The 20,989-nt window shown below is 37.5% G+C and overlaps 1 protein-coding gene across 3 annotated transcripts in view; it reads right to left on the bottom strand.

Annotated features, from left to right (window-relative positions):
- Window positions 1-20,989, bottom strand: part of LOC142985072 (uncharacterized) — an 82,291-nt gene that overhangs the window by 35,229 nt on the left and 26,073 nt on the right. For all 3 annotated transcript variants that reach the window (XM_076132995.1, XM_076132997.1, XM_076132996.1), the window contains one exon: window positions 149-565. In XM_076132995.1, coding sequence (XP_075989110.1) covers window positions 149-230 — 82 coding nt within the window. In that variant the 5' untranslated portion in view covers window positions 231-565. The remainder of the gene's footprint in view (window positions 1-148; window positions 566-20,989) is intronic.

Below are 20,989 nucleotides of genomic sequence, written 5' to 3'. Positions count from 1 at the left end.
TTCAGTGCCCTACTAGGCGTCTAGCAGTTAAAGTGAAATATGCATGTAGTTCGGAATAATGGTGTATGGCCTTATATTTTGGCTGGCCATATTTGACCCAGGTACCTAACGTAAAATTATGTAAAAATATAATTAAAAAAATACATACCTTTTTCTAATAACTGGGCAAACATATTTTGCACATTCGAATGATGATGTTTCCATCTAAGACAATATTGTTGGGGCATCATCTTACGCTACGCTTACATTAAACTTTACCAATAAATATATTAATACAAGGCTTTGGTCTTAGGAAGGCAGGAAAATTTCCGAGTTTGGTAGAAATCTTACGAGTCGGGCAGAGAATCTTGCGAGTTGGGCAGAGATCCCGCCGAGTTGGGCACAAAATCTTACGAGTTTGGTAGAAAATTTTCGCTTTTTAAATGAGTTTGGTAGAAAAATTTGGTCGATAAATTCTATTTAGATAATATAATGCCTATTCTAAATAATTTCAGTTTAGGTACTCTAGGTTGTTTGTAATTCGTGAATTCTGGAATGTTCTCCAATGGTGGGGTTTTCGTTATACCTGGAACAAGAGAAAAAACTTCGTTAATTTATTATTAAAATCAAAATCAAAATCAAAATCAAATCATTTATTCATTTAGGTCAAATATTGACACTTATGATAGTCGTTACAATTACTGAATCTACCAAATACATAATAACATAAATAATGTAATATTACGCTTGTTATATCCAAATGCGCAGGAGTGTATGAAATACCCACGTTTCGCCATTAACAATGTTAGTCCCATGTAATAGGGGGCAAGTCTATTTCCATATAACGGGCATGTTATCTCCGGGCTAGTATTGAGACATTTTCTAAAGTAAAAAAATCAATAGATTCTACTGAGAACCTACCGCGGGACCTTGTGCAAAGCCTCAGTAATAGGACCCAATTTTCAACTTTTGGATACGAAAGTCTAAAAAATACATACATACATACATACAAAAAATCACACCTTCTTATAGGGGTATACAGAGATTAAAGAACACCGCTTAGTACGATCCTTACAAACAAAAAAAATAATCCCATAATAACAAAAAAAAATAAACAAAATAATTTTATCAATATGTTTTTTCAATCGTCAACCAATTAGTTTTCCTCGTGAAGTACATTTAAATGTGTATTTTTAGTGATAAGGGCGCAGACCTATGACCGGGCTTATCATTTTCAAAATTCATAACGTTAATGATAAGTTATCGCGTTTTTAAAGTCGAAAAATAACTTTTAAAGGGCGTAATACACATGTTTTTGTGCATTATCGAAATACTTGGGTCAAATGGAGTCAGTGACCGCGTGTGGTACTTTTGAAACGATAAAAATGAGGGATGTTTTCCAATAATATATTCTCCTTGGGCAAAAGCGACCACCGAGTAGGTTCAAGTTGTCAGAAAACGACAACGCGGAAGGCCCAGAAAAGATGGCGAGATGAGTTTGACTCTTCGAATAGTTTTAGACAGAGATAGGTAGAAAGAGGGAAGGAAGTCCTTTGCCCTGCAGTGGGAGTATATGGGTTTACAATGTCGTAAAGGACCTCTAAGTTTTGACTTCGGCCCCACGCACGCCTCCTAAATGTCCGGGACTCTGTTGTTCCGAGATATAGTAAGACTTACATAAAAATAATAATATCCTTCTGGCCGATATTCAGGTAGGTATCAGATAGGTCAGTGTCATTGAAACTGTGCAGGACTTTGTTTATAGCAGTCTCGCGTGTGTACAATACACAGGTATACTCTCTATTCCTTCACTCTCATAGCCTAGCGTGACGGTTAAACCGACACGACCAGAGAGAGGTCAGGCGCAGGACAGCTTAACGTGCTCTCCGAGACACGAAAGTCTGCCTCCTAAATCCAGGCAATCTCTTAGAAATTAACAGAAAATACATTTTTTACCCGACCCGGAATTTGTACCCGAGATGATATACAACTCAAATAGAGACAGTCTCGAATAAATGTATGAAATCTTTGCAAATGGTTAAGAATTCAAAGATCGTTTAAGTTTATCCCAAACATTTAATCGCCAAAAAGCCTGCATTTCTATTTAACAATACACATGCAACTCAAATCTATACTAATATGTTTGTTTGTTTGTTTATTTGTTTGTTTGAACGCGCTAATCTCAGGAATTACTGGTCCGATTTGAAAAATTCTTTCACTATTAGATAGCCCATTAATCGAGGAAGGCTATAGGCTATATATCATCACGCTACAACCAAAAGGAGCAGAATACCGGTAAAAAATGTTACAAAAACGGGGAAAATTTTGACCCATTCTCTTATGTGACGCAAGCGAAGTTGCGCGGGTCAGCTAGTAAGATATAAAGATACGGCCCTTCTGCGTCCAAAACAGCCCAGAATATTCTATTTTTATCTTCAAAACTGTGTGTATTGCTCCTAAAACGTTCTGTGTAGATAAACGCATAGATAAAATAACTACGCCTAGCATTATCGGTCACTCATAGAAAAGTTTCCGCCGGTTTTCAGTTTATAATAGATTTATCGATATCCTGTCTATATCAGAGTCAATATTTTATCAAGTTAGTGGTCAACCTAGTGTTGAAGTTGTTCAAGCCTTTGGCATGGCTTAACAACTGTTAACTTAATTGAGAACGATTGAGACCGATTTTAAACGTGCACCCTGAATTTAAAAAATCTGATAGTGATCAGAATCTTATCAGGATTAACACATAGGATCTTTAACCCCGGTAAATGTTTTCACGACGACAAAGCCGCGAGCAGAACCTATTATTATATTAGGTCGGGGAAAAAGTCTTTTCGCATTATAGTATGTATGAACCTGTAATAAAATCTCTTTGGCTTCAAGAATCAAAAATAACTACACGGTTCATTAGGTTTCTTTCAGTGAGCTCGTGAGGTACCCAAATATCGAACTTTTTTGGGTAGTGAAAAGATTTGAAGGACTGCCTCCGTGGCGCAGTGGTTTAGGTCGCCACGCCGATACCACTGCAACGGGAGGTCGTGGGTTCGATTCCCACACGGAGCAATTATTTGTGAGATCCACAAATAATTGTTTCGGGTCTGGTTGTGCTTTGTGTCCGTTGTTTGTATGTTTGTAAAAGTCCCCGCGACACAAGAGCAATTCTTAGTGCGGGAGTTGTCTTTAAAAAACAAAAAAAAAAAAAAAAAAATTCCAAACCAAAAAAGAAAAAAAATTCCTAACCAAAAAAAAAAAAAAAAATTCCTAACCTAATAGATGAAAAATCTTGTTAATTTGTTTCTCTATCACGCCAAAACTACAAAGTGTATCGAGATGAAATTTAATACACGGATAGTTTATAACCTAGATTAACACATAGAATACTTTTTACGCCGAGAAATAACATCACGCGGGCCAAGTCGCGGGCAAAACCTACCTCGTCATGCATGCTAAATCAGTGTTTCATAATATAAAACATATTTGACGTCAAAGCCCTAAGAATTAGGTTACCTGCACTTTCTTAGAAACACATAGTTTGTTTAGTTTTATTTCTAGATCATAAAAGGTAGTATATTGTGAAGAATTCTTAGAACTGTGATGTATAATAAAAACATTCTGTCGTTTGTGTCACTAGTGTCAAACCACGACTTCGTTCGGGTTAAAAAAAAATCCCGAGGAAAAAAGTAGCTATCCTGTGATAATCTAGTTATAATATAACTAAACTAATATAATTCGTTGCGACTGCCATGTAAGAGGTGTCGGGTTCAAATCCTGAGTGGCGCCAAAAAAAAAAGACATTACTGAGATTTTCTGTTAAGAATTTCTCAGAGATTGCCCGGAGTTAGGAAGTTGAGGTTGTAGACCTCCGTGCCTCGGAGAGTACGTAAAGCCGTCCTGCGCCTGACCTCTCTCTAGTCATGATAGTTATCTGTCCCACCGGGTTATGAGAGTGAAGGAATAGAGAGTGTACCTCGTCAAGGTATTCTTTTTCTTCTTAAAGTGCCTCTCCAACTAGAGAAGGTTGGCAATCAGCTTTGCATATTTCGTCTTATCCTTTAAGCCATGTCAAAGGCCTCTCAGGCGGCTTGAACAACTTTGACACTAGGTTGACCACTAACCATACGACAAACAACAAACTTATCCTTTGCCAGACGAAAGAGATCAGCAGCACTATGCCCGTATGTCAATGTATATAACATATTAATTCTTTAAGAAAAAACTCAACAATTCTCAAACGTGTATGTGTGTAGTTTTTACTGTTTCCGAGAAATAATGAAAGTCGCCACAAGAAACGAACCAGATATGTGGCATTGCAACATTTCTAGTTGACTTCACTATACATTAGAGTCAGTGTTGAACTAGTAGCTCACTCCGGTTCAATTCCCGAGTAGAGCCAAAAATACTGTAAATGGTGGATTCGGATTTTCGGTTTCATAGAAACTACTTTCGTCTCCAAAACCGAGAATTTTCTAATACTGTTTTTGCAAGCTATATTTAGATAACTAGTTAAGCAGCGAGAACTAAATGTGATTAGTATAATGTTTTTAAACTCTCGCGGCTTCTCGATCATATGTGAGAGATCGACCGCGCGGCTGTCGCTACAAAGGTTGCTGCGCGCCGCGACAGAGACGGGAAACCTCGGCTGGAGACAGTATTCGTTACTAGCGAACAGCCGTCTTTAGTGAGTCTCCGTTCGCGGTTTCATGTCTTAGAGAAGGTTCATATCTGACGGAACAAACGTCGCGTATTATCGGTCGCGCAACGCCAGAACAGACAAATGTATAAAACAACACTCGACCGTTCACACTCAACCGATGATGCGTCGGTGCGAAGCACATACTAATTAAGTTACGCCCGACGCATCTTCCGTCAGATATGAACCTTCCCTTAGTCTCTTGTCTCTTTAGAGCTTCCCAACTACAATAATCACGCGCTAATATGTACGCTACTTTAGCTGCATACGACAAAAAGCATACTACTGTTTGTCGACACGGCAAAACTAAAAATTCTCAGTACTACTAGATTTGTAAGGGTTCCTAGAACTGACAAGCGACCTACATAACATACGTTAACTATTGCGAGCTGTGAACGAAAGTTTTATAATTGTATCCTACTAATATTATTTCTTTTGTCTACCCTTTCTTCCAAACTATGTTGGAGTCGGCTTCCAGTCTCACCGGATGTAAATAAATATCATTGGACAACACACACGGTCATTTGATTCCAAACTAAGCAGAGCTTGTACTATGGTAACCAAATAACTGATATACAAACTAATGCCCGGTTTCTGAGTACATTAAGCAGTAGTTTATCTATTCATTTTTTTATGAGTTTAAACGCTATTGAATAGATAAACTACCGCTTAATGTTCCTCAGAAACCGGGGGTAGTTCGGCCTGTATTAAAACCATAAATAGACGGTTGCTATGCTCAAAACCCGGTCCTACCCAAATATTGAAACAAGTAATTACGTAGCAAGGAATATTTTAACTGATAACCTTATCAGCGTCTACTACGCTCTCTTATCTAATCAACACTCATTGACGGCAAGGCAACCATTTGGTTAGTCCTGTTGTTAAGCAATCCTTTTGTTACTAGGACAAAACCGCGGGTTCTCTCGGGGTTTTCTAAGGTTACACACATATTCTAGTCGGCAATATTTATAGTAAAGCAACACATATATTCGACTAGCTGCCCCGCGCAACTTCGCTTGCGTCACATAAGAGAGAATGGGTAAAATTTTCCCCGTATTTGTAACACTTTTTACTGGTACTCTGCTCCTATTGATCATAGCGTGATGATATATAGCCTATAGCCTTCCTCCATAAATCGACTATCTAACATTGAAAGAATTTTACAAATCAGACGAGTAGTTCCTGAGATTAGCGCGTTCAAACAGACAAACAAACAAACAAACTCTTCAGCTTTATAATATTAGTATAGATTAGTATAGATTCGGCAATATTTATAGTAAAGAAACACATATATTGGGTTCGGCAATTTATCGTATAACAAAACCGGCTCGACTTACTAGTTTGGCTTGTGAGAATATGGATGCAGTTTTGTTTGATTGTCTTTTACGCAAACACTACTGAACGGAATTTGACGAAATTTGGTTCACAGACAGTTTAAAATCTGGATGAATACAAACTTTAACGTTCATGCCAAACTACACTTCACATCCATACTTGTTGTCATACAGGACCGCCGGTTACGATTACTACGCACCTGATCTTTTTGCAAGACATCCCTATTTGATCTGTTTATGTCCTTCTTGGGCACCTCCTCTCGGCGCAAATAAAGAAGTGTCAAATAAAAACTAATTAAGATTCTTTTTTCGTAACCCATTATTGTCCCACTGCAGAGCAAGGGTCTCCTCCCAAACGAGGAGGTTTTAGGCCTTGAGTCCACCACGCTTGTCAAGTGCGGGTTGGGGACTTTGCATGCCCTCAATAAATGTATTAAACAAATTTTTAGGCATGCAAGGTTTCCTCACGATATTTTCCTTCACCGCTTGAGCAAGCAACTTCGAAAAGTCATTGGTGTGTTGCCTCGGATTTGAACCTGCGACCACTTGCATGTGAGGTGTCCATATTGAAAATTAATTAATAATCAGTGAATATAGGACAAATTACTCAACCTCAAAAAAAAATAATCCAAATTTACAAGTTTTTTATCATCCTACATTGTCAAGGGAAATGATACGGCGTGGTTTTCGTAACTTTATCATATTTCAAGGATTTCGGTTGAGCTAGGTCATGTTCGTGTGTTATCAAAATGTATGTACTTGTATATATTTCGTTGATAACGTTAAGTTATATAAGTTTCCTTGTAATTTAAATGTTTCAACACGTGATGCGGGAGTGATAATAAATGTATTTTTTTTTTGTATTTTTTTATAAATATAAATTTAAAATATAAATAAATATAAATTTAATTTACTGTTGTACAGGCAAGGATATTATTATTTTTTATTTATCTTTGGACAGTAGCCTAAAATTAATGCTTTGATTGAGTGATTATTCAATATAGAATAAATAAAAATAATAGTTTCTGGAAATATCTAAAATTTCACAGGAGAGGCTTTGGACACTAATTCAGGATTTAATCTTAAACTACTGAAATAAGTTCAATTTTTGTAGCGCACTCACTGATATTGGGTAGTTGCTCGAACTTTATTTAGCGGGAAAATAAGCCTAAATACGAAAAAAACTAAAAAATGTCATTCAATGTACCAACAAAGCGAAAATATTATGCAAAAACTGCAACCAGCTCGTGAGACAGTGAATGCATGCAAAGGAATGTAAAAGTATATTAACATTTCAAAACAGAAAAACATCAATCAATACATATCGGCCTAATTCTTGTGTATTCATGCAAAACCGCACACACGTATTAGATGCAGATGTGTGTATAACACACACAACTGCTAAACATGTGTGTAAATGCACATAACTGCTAAAAATGTGTGGTAAACGCACACACTAGACCAGTAGTTCCCAACTTTTTCTTAGTCCGGAACCACTTTTATATTATTCTTGTTAGCAGGGACCACTATGTAAGTATCTTAAAATTAAAGTGTTATCTCATCTTATCTTAGGGGTGGGGGTGCCAGTTAATGCCTGGCTGACACTTCGACCATTCCTGATCCTTTGTGTCACCCCCTCCTCTGCTACTCTAGACGTTGGGGGGCATGGCAAAACTTATCAGTTACAATTAAAGTGTAATAATCATCCTGAATTTTTTTTTTAAAACATTCGCGGACCATATTTTTACTTTGGACCACTGGTTGGGAACCACTGCACTAAACCAACTTATGCCCGGTTTCTTAGTACATTAAGCGGTAGTTTATCTATTCAATAGCGTTTTTTTTTTGTATGAGTTTAAACGCTATTGAATAGATAAACTACCGTGGCGCAGTGGTTTAGGTCGCCACGCTGATACCACTGCAACGGGAGGTCGTGGGTTCGATTCCCACACGGGACAATTATTTGTGCGATCCACAATTAATTGTTTCGGGTCTGGTTGTGCTTTGTGTCCGTTGTTTGTATGTTTGTAAAAGTCCCCGCGACACAAGAGCAATTCTTAGTGCGGGAGTTGTAAAAAAAAAAAAAAAAAAAAAATGTACCTCAGAAACCGGGGGTTAGTAGACTTGTATGCAAGGTTCGCTGGTGGAGGTATACAACATTCAGAATGTATAACATCAGTGACTCGGCTTATACAGCTGACGGTGGCCTGCTTAATACAGATACTATATTTTGGAAATACATAAATAATTAAAAACTGCCGTAGCCAGTTGCGCTCACCGGACGGTAAACGATCTGTGGGTTAAGCAAACCTTGGCGCGGTCATTCCATAGATGGGTGACCGCATAGTGGTATTTGAACAGGGCGTCTCCATGCTTCAGAGGGCACGTAAAAAGTCGGTCCCGGTTGTTGTCAATTAAGATAACAGTCGTTAAGCCACGTCAAAGGCCTTCGGGCGGCTTGAACAACTTTGACACTAGGTTGACCACTAACCATACGATAAGAAGAATTAAAAACTAGACAAATCACTCGTTACAGTTGGTCTACTAAGTTGTGGGATCATATTACATTCGTATGCGTAAAACGCACACACACAACTAATCCACATATGAATGTAAATTGCACGCACACATACAAAAATGCACATGTGTGTATGCAACGTACTCATACAAGTAGCTGCATAAACTAGGGCTGGTAGATACTAACTTATCCCTCAAAAACATTTTCATGTAAAATGGTACCAAGACGAGACCATATAGTTCGGTCAAAAAATAATCAGACCTCATTCAGAGCCATATTTTGAACCTTACTGCATGCTCAACCCTTAATCTTTAAACCCTAATTATTTTTTATTTTTTTAATAGATGTAATGTGTTACATATATTATATGTAATAGTGTCAACAAGAACCCTGTAAGAGCGCAGCAAATCACTTATAATATAATTATTATTAAAAACACTTTGGGTTGGTGAAATACTCTAAGATGTCGAGTTTGTAAACTCTTTACATGCGACACAAAATATCAAGTATTTCGGCGCCAAAATGTCAGAAAGAAAATGCGTGTTTGCGTTATTTCCCTTATTCTTTTATGTTATCCATGCGATACGATAGTTTAGTAGTTATTGAAGTAGAATTTAACATTGATTTCAGACTACCTAGACTAATCGCAACCCTAAACACATAAGTGCACTCACACACACTTGCATCCAACTGCATAATCGCACACACACAACTGCGAACACATTTTTTCAATTGATGTCACTGTAACTTAGTGTCGTAATGAAATAATACATTTTCTTTTGTTTGGGAACTTTCGATACAATTGAACCTAACTTTTTCAAGTGATGTGTGTATTAGAAATAATGATCACTTGTTATAACGGTGAAGAAAAGATTGTGATGAAATCTTGCACGTCTGAGAGTTGTTTAACACAGTTTTTGACAGCATGCAAAGTCTCAAACCCGCACTTGGTCAGCGTGGTGGACTCAAAGCCTAACCCTTCTCTCGTTTGGGAGGAGACCCTTGCCCAGCAGTGGGATAGTATCGGGATAAAACATAAATTAATAGGGTTTATCTACATATACATAAATTATATCACGGCTTTTTCCCATAGGGGTAGGCAGAGACCAAAGAACACCACTTGGTACGATCCTTTCAAACTTCCCTTGATTCATTCACATACATACATCTTGTCATACAGAGTTTATCTTTCGATGGAAAATTCCTTTAAACATCTCTTTGTTAGTTAGGGGTCATATTAGTACATACAAAATGTCCTTAGATTAAATGTAATAACATTTAAAATTAAATATTCATATTTGTACAAATAATGACTTGTTTACATAAATGTGATAAAATTTCTGAGAGCAATGTCATTGCAGACGAAACATTTCGAGTACTCCAAAAATATTGTTTTATACACGAAATCTCGCATGGTAGTGTAAAAGGAAGGATTAAAGGAAATTTGTAAGAATTGTATCTAGTGAAGTTCTCTGGTCTTTGCCTACTGCTATGGGAAAAGGAGGTGATTTTATGTATGTATATGTTACTGTAAAAGCCCGAATGGTGGTAAATCCTAAGATTTTCCGGTATAACCTAAGATTTACCAACTCGCAATGGTAAAAGTCCGAACAATTCTTTTATTTCGAACTTTTACCTATATTCACTTGATGATATCGAGATGTCGCCGGAGCCCCGCTTCGCGGGGCTCCTCCTTCTGGGTGGTTAAAAAAAAATAACCACGAAGGCTAAGATGGGAGCGAGCGAAGCGAAGCTCCCTCCTTAGCCTTCTAACCTAACCTACCCATGTCGCTATGCCCAAAACTCCTTCTTTATAACTATGTCACAGTATATAATTATACCGTGAAATAGTTATAAACATAGTTATGAAGGAGGATTTTTTTATATATCATAACATAGTTTTTAAACTCTGGCTTGTTCGGACTTTTACCATTGAGAGTTGGTAAATCTTAGGTTTTACCCGAAAATCTTAGGATTTGCCACAGTTCGGGCTTTTACAGTAACATATATATATATTTCAGGTTTAATTCTCAGGCCGGAAAAGAAAACGAAAAGAAAATAATATCTATACTGATCCTATTGTCATATACCGGGCACATTACCAAACTCCAATATATATACCTACTTAGAAAAGACTTACTTTACCCGACACGGGTAACGGGACTTTATGACTAATCCCGGTCCCAATTTCTGTAGTCAAGTGTGGTGTGTAGTGTTTTATATATTGGAATAGTCTAATACATTACCGATACCGCCACAGAGGCATCTTCATGTACATACATACATACATACATCCTACTAATATTATAAATGCGAAAGTTTGTGAGTACGTATGGATGTTTGTTACTCTTTCACGCAAATACTACTGGTCCGATAACGATTAAATTTGCTATGTACTTCTAGGTAGCTGAAGACCAAGAATAACACATGGGCTTCTTTTTATCCCGGAGTTTGGGATTTACACGGGAATGGTTTCCACGCGGACAAAGTCGCTTTTGGCTTCTAATGCACGCAAAAAATCACGACATTTTCCGATTGGGATAAGCAAAGACTAACGAACGCCAGTCGCCAATTGTATGTAGAGAGTAATCTCCACTATAAAGTACAGTTAAAGTATTTACAAAGAATCGTTTAAGTTTATAAGAAACACTAGTCGTATCCCTCGACTTTCCTTCTCCCTAAGCTGGTTTAGAAACCGCTAGGTGTGTGCCAAGACACAAGTAATGCAGTAGTACAAGTTAACCGGTTTAGAAGTGAAATAAGCAATGAATTAAGGCACTCATTGCTAATTCTCAGTGCTTTATTGAAGGTGCCCATAGCTGCGCTCACCGATCGGTAAACGATCTGTGGGATAAGCAACCGTTAGCGCGGTCATTTGACAGATGGGTGACCGCTTAGTGGCATTAAAGGGCAACGATCCATATTTTGGTAAATTAAGGTTATAGTGTAATTAACTATGTCAAAGCAAGCGTTCAGGCTTGCAAAACCTTGCCACTGGGTAATAAAATGAGAGAATGGAGAATGTGTGTGGTGGATTCGAAGCCCACCCGGGAAAAATATTTGTGCAATGAGCACGAGTATCTGTTCTAATGTATCTATATAAGTATGTATTTAGAAATATATAAGTGTGTTTATCAGTTATTTGGTTACAGTACAAGCTCTGCTTAGTTTGGAATCAGATGACCGTGTGTGAGTTGTCCAATAATATTTATTTTATTTTATTTATGTATTTGTATATTTAATATTATAATGTAACGGGTCTTAATCGCGATTGAAAATTAAAGGTCAGAATAATCGAAACGTCGGGTGAACATATAAGGTATTCTAACCTTAATTTTCAATCGCGATTAAGACCCGTTACATTATAATATTATGTGTACAAGTCGCGACAGTTTAAAATCGTTATTTGAATATTATTTGAAGGACACTACAAACTTGTCCTACTGTTTCACCTATCGTTGGACAGTTACCTCGTCCCAGTGTTTTTGTCGAGATGCATTTACAATTCAATGGCTTACAAAAACATGGTTGCAGCTGGCTGCCGACGCGACGGTGCTAGAGATGTAGTGCAACCTTGTCGTACGAAGGTGTTTGGGACATTTCCTTACTACTTTTTAGACTAGCCTTTCTTCCAAACTATGTTGGAGTCGGCTTCCAGTCTCACCGAATGCAGCTGGGTACAAGTATTTTACATGCCGCGACTGCCTATCTGACCTCCACAACTCAACCTGGGCTATAACACGATACCTTTTGGTAAGACTGGTTGTCAGACTTTCAAGCTTCTGACTACTGTTAACGACTGTCGTCTAGAAAATGACAGCCGGGACCCACAATTTAACGTGCCTTCCGAAACACGTAGGAGCTTGGAATGTAGAAGACGGTCACCTATCCACAGAAAAACCTCGGCAAGCGTAGCTTAACCTCAGAGATTGATAAGCTGTTATTAAATAAACCTTGTAGGTGTAAACTATCCTGGTAACTGTCGCATACATGGTTTGTCACCCATCCACAAAACAACCTCGGCAAGGGTAACTTAACCTCAGAGATCGACAAGCTGTTGTTTAATAAGCCTTGTGGGTGTATACTGTCCTGATAACTGTCTTATACATGGTTGGTCACCCATCCACAAAACGACCTCGGCAAGGGTAACTTAACCTTAGAGATAGAACCGCACGGCTGTTGTTAAATAAGACTTGTAGAACTCATAACATTGTCCTGGTAACTGTATTATACATGGTGCTACCAACAGTTACACGGCTAAGTGAAGTCAACAGCCGTTCACTTAGAACTTGTTTGTATCTCAAACTTTGTAGGCAATTGTTATGATAGCTAGCCACTGCCCGTGGCTGCACCTGCTAAAACTTGCTATTTATTGGCTTAGTAGAGCACTTAAATAAATAGATAAATATTATTGGACAACTCACACACGGTCATTTGATTCCAAACTAAGCATAGCTTGTACTATGGTAACCAAATGACTGATAAACATACTTATATAGATAATGTGACAACCAGGCTCAGAACAAATACTCGTGCTCATCACACAAAGATTTGTCCCGGGATGGATTCGAACCCACCACACGCGGCGCTACAGTTGCTGCAACTTTACTTAAATGTTTATATGATGAACTATGTTCTTCTAAAAAGGCTATTTTTTTTCATAGTCATATTATTTTTTTATAGGTGCTGCTAAAAAACTTGAACGATTTCGCTACATTATAATGAATGATATTTAGGTCCGCTTGGGAAGCATATTACCTATCGAGTTCCTCCGTGTTTTGGAAATCACGTTAAATTGTGGCTCCCGGCTGTCATTTTCAAACATCTTTGACAGTTTACAGTAGTCAGAAGCTTGAAAGTCTGACAAGCAGTCTTACCGAAGGGTATCGTGTTATAACCCAGGTAACTGTGTTGTGGAGGTCAGATAGACAGTCGCTGCATGTAAAATAAAGCATCACCCCAAAGAAAATGCCTTTCGAATTAAGTCCGCTTTTGTACATTTTATGTATAAGAAGTTTACATAAATCAAATAAATACTAGAATTCAGCTACATCCAGTGAGACTGGAAGCCAACTCCAACATAGTAGGAAGCTGATATGATACTGTACCTCGATTCTCTACCACTATCGACTACCGACAACCGGCTAGCTGTCGACATTTGACATTTAAAATGTACTGCCAAAATGTTTCCTGCGACACCCGTCAGAGGCGCTGATCAGATTTTCATACAAAATTTCTCGATGACAGGTCGGTTGTCGGTAGTCGATAGTAGTAGAGAATCGAGCTACTGTAGATTTCTATTAAAAACTATATAAACGATCAAATACGTTTTATATATCAGATAAGGATAGGCTCATCCGGATGTTGTATAACTTTTTAGTTGCCAAGTTATATTTTTAAATTTCTTTGAAACCAACAGATGTACGCATAGTACGCTAATAATCTTAAGATAATGATTGGAAACGGTGTAAAGATAAAATAATGGAAAAATCATAATCAGTAATTTTATTATTTTCTAATTTTTATTAGATCAAGAAGACCCGCGCGGCTTCGCTCACGTTTAAGTTAGGAGAAATTATGTTGACTTTTGTTGCCTATTTTAATCCGCTGCTGGGGCATGATTTTCTGAGAACACTGATACATATTATTATTTATTTTAAATTAAGGAGCAAAGTGTAAAATTTCATGCATCTGGGACAAAAAAAAAAATTTCCTTACATCCCCTATTCTATCCCCTAAGGGGTGAAACACCAAACATGTTTTTCTTAGCTGGCTTACATCACAAAAGGCACCTTTGTCCAAACTTCATGTTTTTAACTTTTATAGTTCAGGCTGTGCGATGATTATCAGTCAGTCAGTCAGTCAGGACTAGTACCTATTTATAATATTTCTAACTTCAATAATATAATTTAGGAATGTGCGATTATCAGTCAGTCCGGACTAGTATTTATATAAATATTCTTACCTGAATAAAAAAAACAATTTTAAATCAAAACTCCAACATTTACGAACAAACTAACAATATACAAATTAAATTAAAAAATCACTAATGCTATAGTTTTTGACGACCACAACGAGGGTTCAAAGACCTCTTATCACACTCAAAGTTGATTACGTCAGGAAGTCGGTCCAAATTTCATTGTGTTGTTATCAACTAAAAATATTTTTTAAATAGCCGACCCACGCGGCTCCGCTTGCGTAAAAAAAAATCGAAAGAAAATATGGTGTTGTGTTTTGAAAAATATCTAGAACTTTTGTTTCAACGTGGTTGCTTAGCTGTAAAATTAATGCGACTCAAAAATATTTTTGAATTATTTTTGATTACTACTGTGTTATAGACAAACTTTCACGCTTATACACATCCCGTGATTTCGTCCACATGAAGAAAATATAACCAATTAACCCAGGTTTTAAACAATTAGTCTGCAAAATTTTATCAAAATCTAGTCACTAGATTTGCATTAAAGCGTACCAAACATATAAAATCTCGAATTTAATTACCTGTGAGCTAAGGTTCATCAAAATATTTACAGTTTTTGCGAAAAACAGTAACAAACATACAAACATTTTTTCACGACATTATTTTGAAATTTTGTCAATGAATCATAAGGTCATACGAAACCCGTGTACCCTAAAAAGATACAAATATTACAATTTTATAATAATATAACAAGAAGAAAGTAGGGTACTCGACTAAAATTTTTATGTAAGGTCAAAAGTTCGTATATGCCTCGTGTAACCCGAAAAAAAATGTTCAAATACCCTAATTTTTTATATTGTAGGTCAAAAATGCTTACACGTGGTACTGGCCCAGTTTAGAATTTGGACTGGAAAGTTCCGTGTTTGAAGCCGAAATAGAAAATGATGAATCATGAAAAAAAATTACGTAGTTCTTTTATCGGTATTTTTTTGTGTATTGAAGTGTATGGACTTTTATTGTGGCTCATAGTATATGCTATCTAAGTTTGTATATCCTACTAATATTATAAATGCGAAAGTTTGTGAGTATGTATGTATGTTTGTTACTCTTTCAAGCAAATACTTCTGAACCGATCACGATGAAATTTGGTATGTAGGTAGCTGAAGACCCAGAATAACACATAGGCTACTTTTTATCCCGGAGAACCCGAGGGATCGGGATTTACACGGGAAGGGTTTCCACGCGGACGAAGTCGCGGGCGGCCTCTAGTACAAGTGAAGGCAAAGTTGTATCTTAACATTAAATTAGTCCTAAATTATTTTATTTAGATTTTTGATTTGGTTCTATTCACTAAATATTTCGCAAATTTCAATAAGCACATGTTTATAAATAACTCAAAGACGCCAAAACTACCGAACAGATTTTGATGAAATTCGAAACACAGATAGCTTATAACATAGACTAACACATAGGACACTTTTTACACCTAAAAATCATTCACGCAGACCAAGACACGAGCAGAATTTAGTATCAAATAAATTGATATGAAATATAAAAACAAATTATTTCTAAGCAGGTCAAATGTGCGTCAAATTTGACACGTCATATTTACGTAACTATACACTTATTTGACCCTAATAAGTGTCAAGTCAAATCTGGATGTTTAGATGTGTCACGCCTGAGGTCACAAGTTCGGTTCCCACGCGTGTAACCTACAATTTGAGACTGAACTTTGAATTCTGTTAGATAAACATTTTTGTTATGAATTAGAATTTTGATTATTACTTAATATTTATTAGGAACATACATAGATAATAAGTGTTTCGAAAAGCGCGTTAAATTATAGTCACGGCTATAATTTTCAACACTTTGACAATCGTTAACAGTAGTCAGAAGCTTGGAAGTCTGACAACCAGTATTGCCGAGGGATATTTCCGTTGCTGCTATAACAATAAATACAAAAAATTAAAAGAGAATAAATATTAATGGGGTCCACATACAATAAACGTGTTTTTTTTTGTATTTTTTGGGACGTAACCCTTCGTGCATGAGTCCAAATCGCACTTGGCCGGTTTTATCAAATAAAATGTCAATAAATGTATTGCTGATGGGTTGTCTAAAAAATTCCTTTACTATAAAATAATTTAAATAAATTTATCTCAATACTATCAGCGTATTTTGTAATTATTTTGAAAAAGCTATCTTGTGTCATAGGTCGTTTATTCAAGCGTTTAATCACAGGCCTCAATGGAGAGATAACTTTGACATATCTATGCTAATAATATTAGTTTTTTGAACACTTATCTAAGGAACTAGACGGTAAATTTGCATAAGACTTTTTGGACACAATACCACAACCAGACCCGAAACCAAACCCGACCTGTGTGGGAATCGAACCCACGACCTCCCAACGCAATGTGGTGACCTTAAACACTGCGCCACGGGGCACGGAGGTATTTTCGGCAATCAGGCAATAATTCTAATACTACTTCAGTCTAGTCTATTAATATAAGATAATGAATCGATATTATTGTTTGTAATCTTTTCGATAATAATATATGACTACAATATACCTACGAATTAGGTTCTAAGTATATAAAGTATGTTGTTTTTCAAAAATGAAAGTAGGAAACGAGACTGCTTCGATTATTTTAGTGCTAGGTTAAAAGTTCGAGCGCGGCGCGTGTAACCCAAAATCCAAAATTTTTTGGAAAAACAAGTACATTTTTTTCGAGTTTAAATTTATGCATTATTTATAAGTCTCCAACACACATTTGGCCAGCCATTAGCCGTTTGTGCTCACCGGTCGGTTAACGATCTGTGGGTTAAGCAACCTCTGGCGCGCGCATTCCATAGATGAGTGACCGCATAGTGGTATTTGAACTGCGTCTCCGTGCTTCGGAAGGCACGTAAAAAGTCGGTCCCGGCTGTTGTCTAGTAAGATAACAGCCGTTAAGCCATGTCAGAGGCCTCTCAGGCCGCTTGAACAACTAAGACACTAGGTTGACCACTAACCATACGACAAACAAACAAACAAACAATGCATAGCTTAGCATTAAACCCTGTTTGACGAACCCAAACCAAGACAGTTTTATTAAAATCTTTTGTAAAATACGTACTTACCCTTTAAAATGAAGCAGGATTCTGTGCATTTTTATTTCTTTTGCTTCTTTTAATACTTTTTTGTATTACTATTATTATTTCGATAACTTGATGAAAGAGTGACCTCTTGCACTAAAGGTCAGGAGTTCTTTTCCACACGTGTAAGTGAATCTGACAATTTATATTAAACTGTCCCCCTGGCCCATTTTTAGCGGCCAGTTTTATTGGAGTTTGTTTAGGCTTAGTTAACAGCACCCGCGCGGATCGATCTCTGAGGTTAAGCTACGCTTGCCGAGGTTGTTCTGTGGATGGGTGACCACCTTATACATATCGGGTTCCTCCGTGTTTCGGAAGGTACGTTAAATTGTGGGTCCCGGCTGTCAACTTCGAAGATCTTTGACAGTCGTTAACAGTAGTCAGAAGCTTGGAAGTCTGACAACCAGTCTTACCGAAGGGTATCGTGTTAGAAGCCAGGTTAACTGTGTTGTGGAGGTCAGATAGACAATCGCTTCATGTAAAACACTGGTATTCAGCTGCATCCGGTGAGACTGGAAGCCGACTCCAACATAGTTTGGAAGAAAGGCTAAGCCACGATGAGGAGTTTGTTTATAGTGTCGTGTGTACAATACACAGGTACTCTCTCTATTCCATCACTCTCATAGTGCGATGTGACGAACACCACCAGTGAGAGGTCAGACGCAGGACCATAGGCGACACGTGCTCTCCGAGGCACGGAGGTCTACGACCTTAACTTCCTAGTAAAAGGTCAGGTGTAGGACTTTTTTTTTATTTTCCTTTTTAAAAGACAACTCTCGCACTAAGAATTGCTCTTGTGTCGCGACTCGCGGGGACTTTTACAAACATACAAACAACGGACACAAAGTACAACCAGACCCGAAACAATTATTTATGGATTGCACAAATAATTGTTCCGTGTGGGAATCGAAGCCACGACCTCCTATGGTAGCGGCGAACCTGAACTTCCTATCTCCGGGCAATCACTGAAAATTTCTTACAGAAAAATCGGTGGTTATTTTTTGAGACAAATTCCCCGAAAACAGTTATATACATAGCAACACATATGCCTTTTAAAAACGTCTGTATATCTAAAGCTATTCTAAAATTATTAAGTTGAAGAAGTTGTTTGTTTGAATACGCTAATCTCGAGAACTACGGGTCCGATTTGAAAAATCCTTTCTGTGTTAAATATCCCATTTTCGAGGAAGGCTATATATCATCATTCTTCGACCCCAAAAGGAGCAGAGAACCAGCATAAAATGTTACAAAAACGGAGAAAATTTTGACCAATTCTCTCTTATGTGACGCAAGCTAAGTTGCGCGAGTCAGCTAGTAGATAATAAAAGACCAAAACAATAACAAACTAGATTATAATTAAGGTTACACGCGTGGGAATCAAACTTGTGACCTCCATTGAAGAAGATAGCACTTTCTTGTATGTCAATATAGCTAGAAGGAAAATGATAATAAACTGGAATTCGGAACAAGTTATTTTACACGTGTCAGCAGAAATTAGTGGATAAGTAAAGCTTTGATATAATCGTTATCAGACAATGACACCGGCTGATAACGCTAAGGCTTGGAGGGCGATGGTCATCTATCATTAGGAAGCCGAGAAGACATCTATCTATACTATACTAATACTAATCTATACTAATATTATAAAGCTGAAGAGTTTGTTTGAACACGCTAATCTCAAAAACTACTGGTCCGATTTGTAAAATTCTTTCAGTGTTAGATAGCCCATTTATCGAGGAAGGCTATAGGCTATATATCATCACGCTACGACCCATAGGAGCAGAGTACCAGTAAAAAATGTTACAAAAAGGGGGAAAAAATTCACGTAAGCGAAGTTGCGCGGGTCAGCTTGTCAAGGAGATAGACGCTTCATGTAAAACACTGGTATTCAGTTGCATCCGGTGAGACTGGAAGCCGACTCCAACATAGTTTGGAAGAAAGGATAAGCTGATATAATCGAGCTACTGTCTCCTTCTCGGCTTCCTATATCAGCTTAGCTATTCTTCCAAGCTATGTTGGAGTCGGTTCGGACCTCCACAACCCAGTTATCTGGGTTATAACACGATACCCCTCGGTAAGACTCGTTGTCAGACTTTCAAGTTTCTGACTACTGTTAACGACTGTCCAAGTGGTCGTGAGGACTCAACTGGCGGTTTTATGGGTATGCCCACACTTCTGGCGGGAGAGTCCTTAGCTACAATCCCTTCGTTGTCTAGGCAACGGTGTATTAAAAAATTATTAAACTTTTAAGTACTTGTAAAAGCTTCATCACATTCACACTATGTATATTGTTTCGTTAATAATATAAAAAATAAAATCATAGACTGCATGAAATTAGACAATTGATTCCAACGAAAATACGATACTGTGATGTCACTATGTCGTATTTATATACTAAAATGTGTTGACATTTCATTAACCCCCGGTTTCTCAGGTACATTTAACGGTAGTTTATCTATTCAATAGCGTTTAAACTCATATAAAAACGCTATTGAATAGATAAACTACCGCTAAATGTACTGGGCATAAAAGTAGCTGATTCGACTGGTCATCTACCATATTAAGTAACATCGCAAATTCTTATCAATCCTAATTTCATATTGAATCACGAAAGTTCTATCTCTTACATAAAGGTCGCGGGTTCGAGTCCCACGCGTGTAACCCGTATTTTTGACACACATCGATTATCACTTAGTCATAGTTACGGCTAAAAACTAGTTTATTACCGCGATACCGTCCACGTGGAGAGTTCCCGAAATATGCGGAATATTTCTCGAGATAACGAAAAGTAACTTTGCGATATACGAAACTATACTTCTTATCCTCGACTATAGACTGCCTCCGTGGCGCAGTGGTTTAGGTCACCACGCCGCAACCATTGCGTCGGGAGGTCGTGTGTCACACGGGACAATTATTTGTGCGATCCACAAATAATTGTTTCGGGTCTGGTTGTACTTTGTGTCCGTTGTTTGCATGCTTGTAAAAGTCCCCGCGACACAAGAGCAATTCTTAGTGAGGGAGTTTTTTTTTTAAATTAAATTAAAAATATTTTATTTATTTACTCAGGAAATATTTTTACGCGGGTTTTTGCGAACGTAAAATCAAATCTATTATCAATAGTCATTTTGCAAGAAAACACTCGAAACTATGCAAATTGTTTCACGATCTTCCGATAACTCATGCGATGTTTTATCTAAATTATGGATAAACTCTTGGTAATCTTTATCTATTGATAAACCGTCTAGGACCCAACAGTAGTATGTCTACTTCTTATCGTATGGTTAGTGGTCAACCTAGTGTCAAAGTTGTTCAAGCCGAAGGCCTTTGACATGGCTTAACGACTGTTATCTTAGTAGACAACAACCGGGATCGACTTAAACGTGCCCTCCGAAGCACGGAGACGCCCA

Source organism: Anticarsia gemmatalis, chromosome 29 (genome assembly GCF_050436995.1).
Source record: "Anticarsia gemmatalis isolate Benzon Research Colony breed Stoneville strain chromosome 29, ilAntGemm2 primary, whole genome shotgun sequence".
In the NCBI taxonomy this organism is placed as follows: Eukaryota; Metazoa; Arthropoda; class Insecta; order Lepidoptera; family Erebidae; genus Anticarsia; species Anticarsia gemmatalis.
The sequence above is the reverse complement of the archived record's forward strand: the minus strand, read 5'-3'. Positions and strand labels throughout refer to the sequence as shown.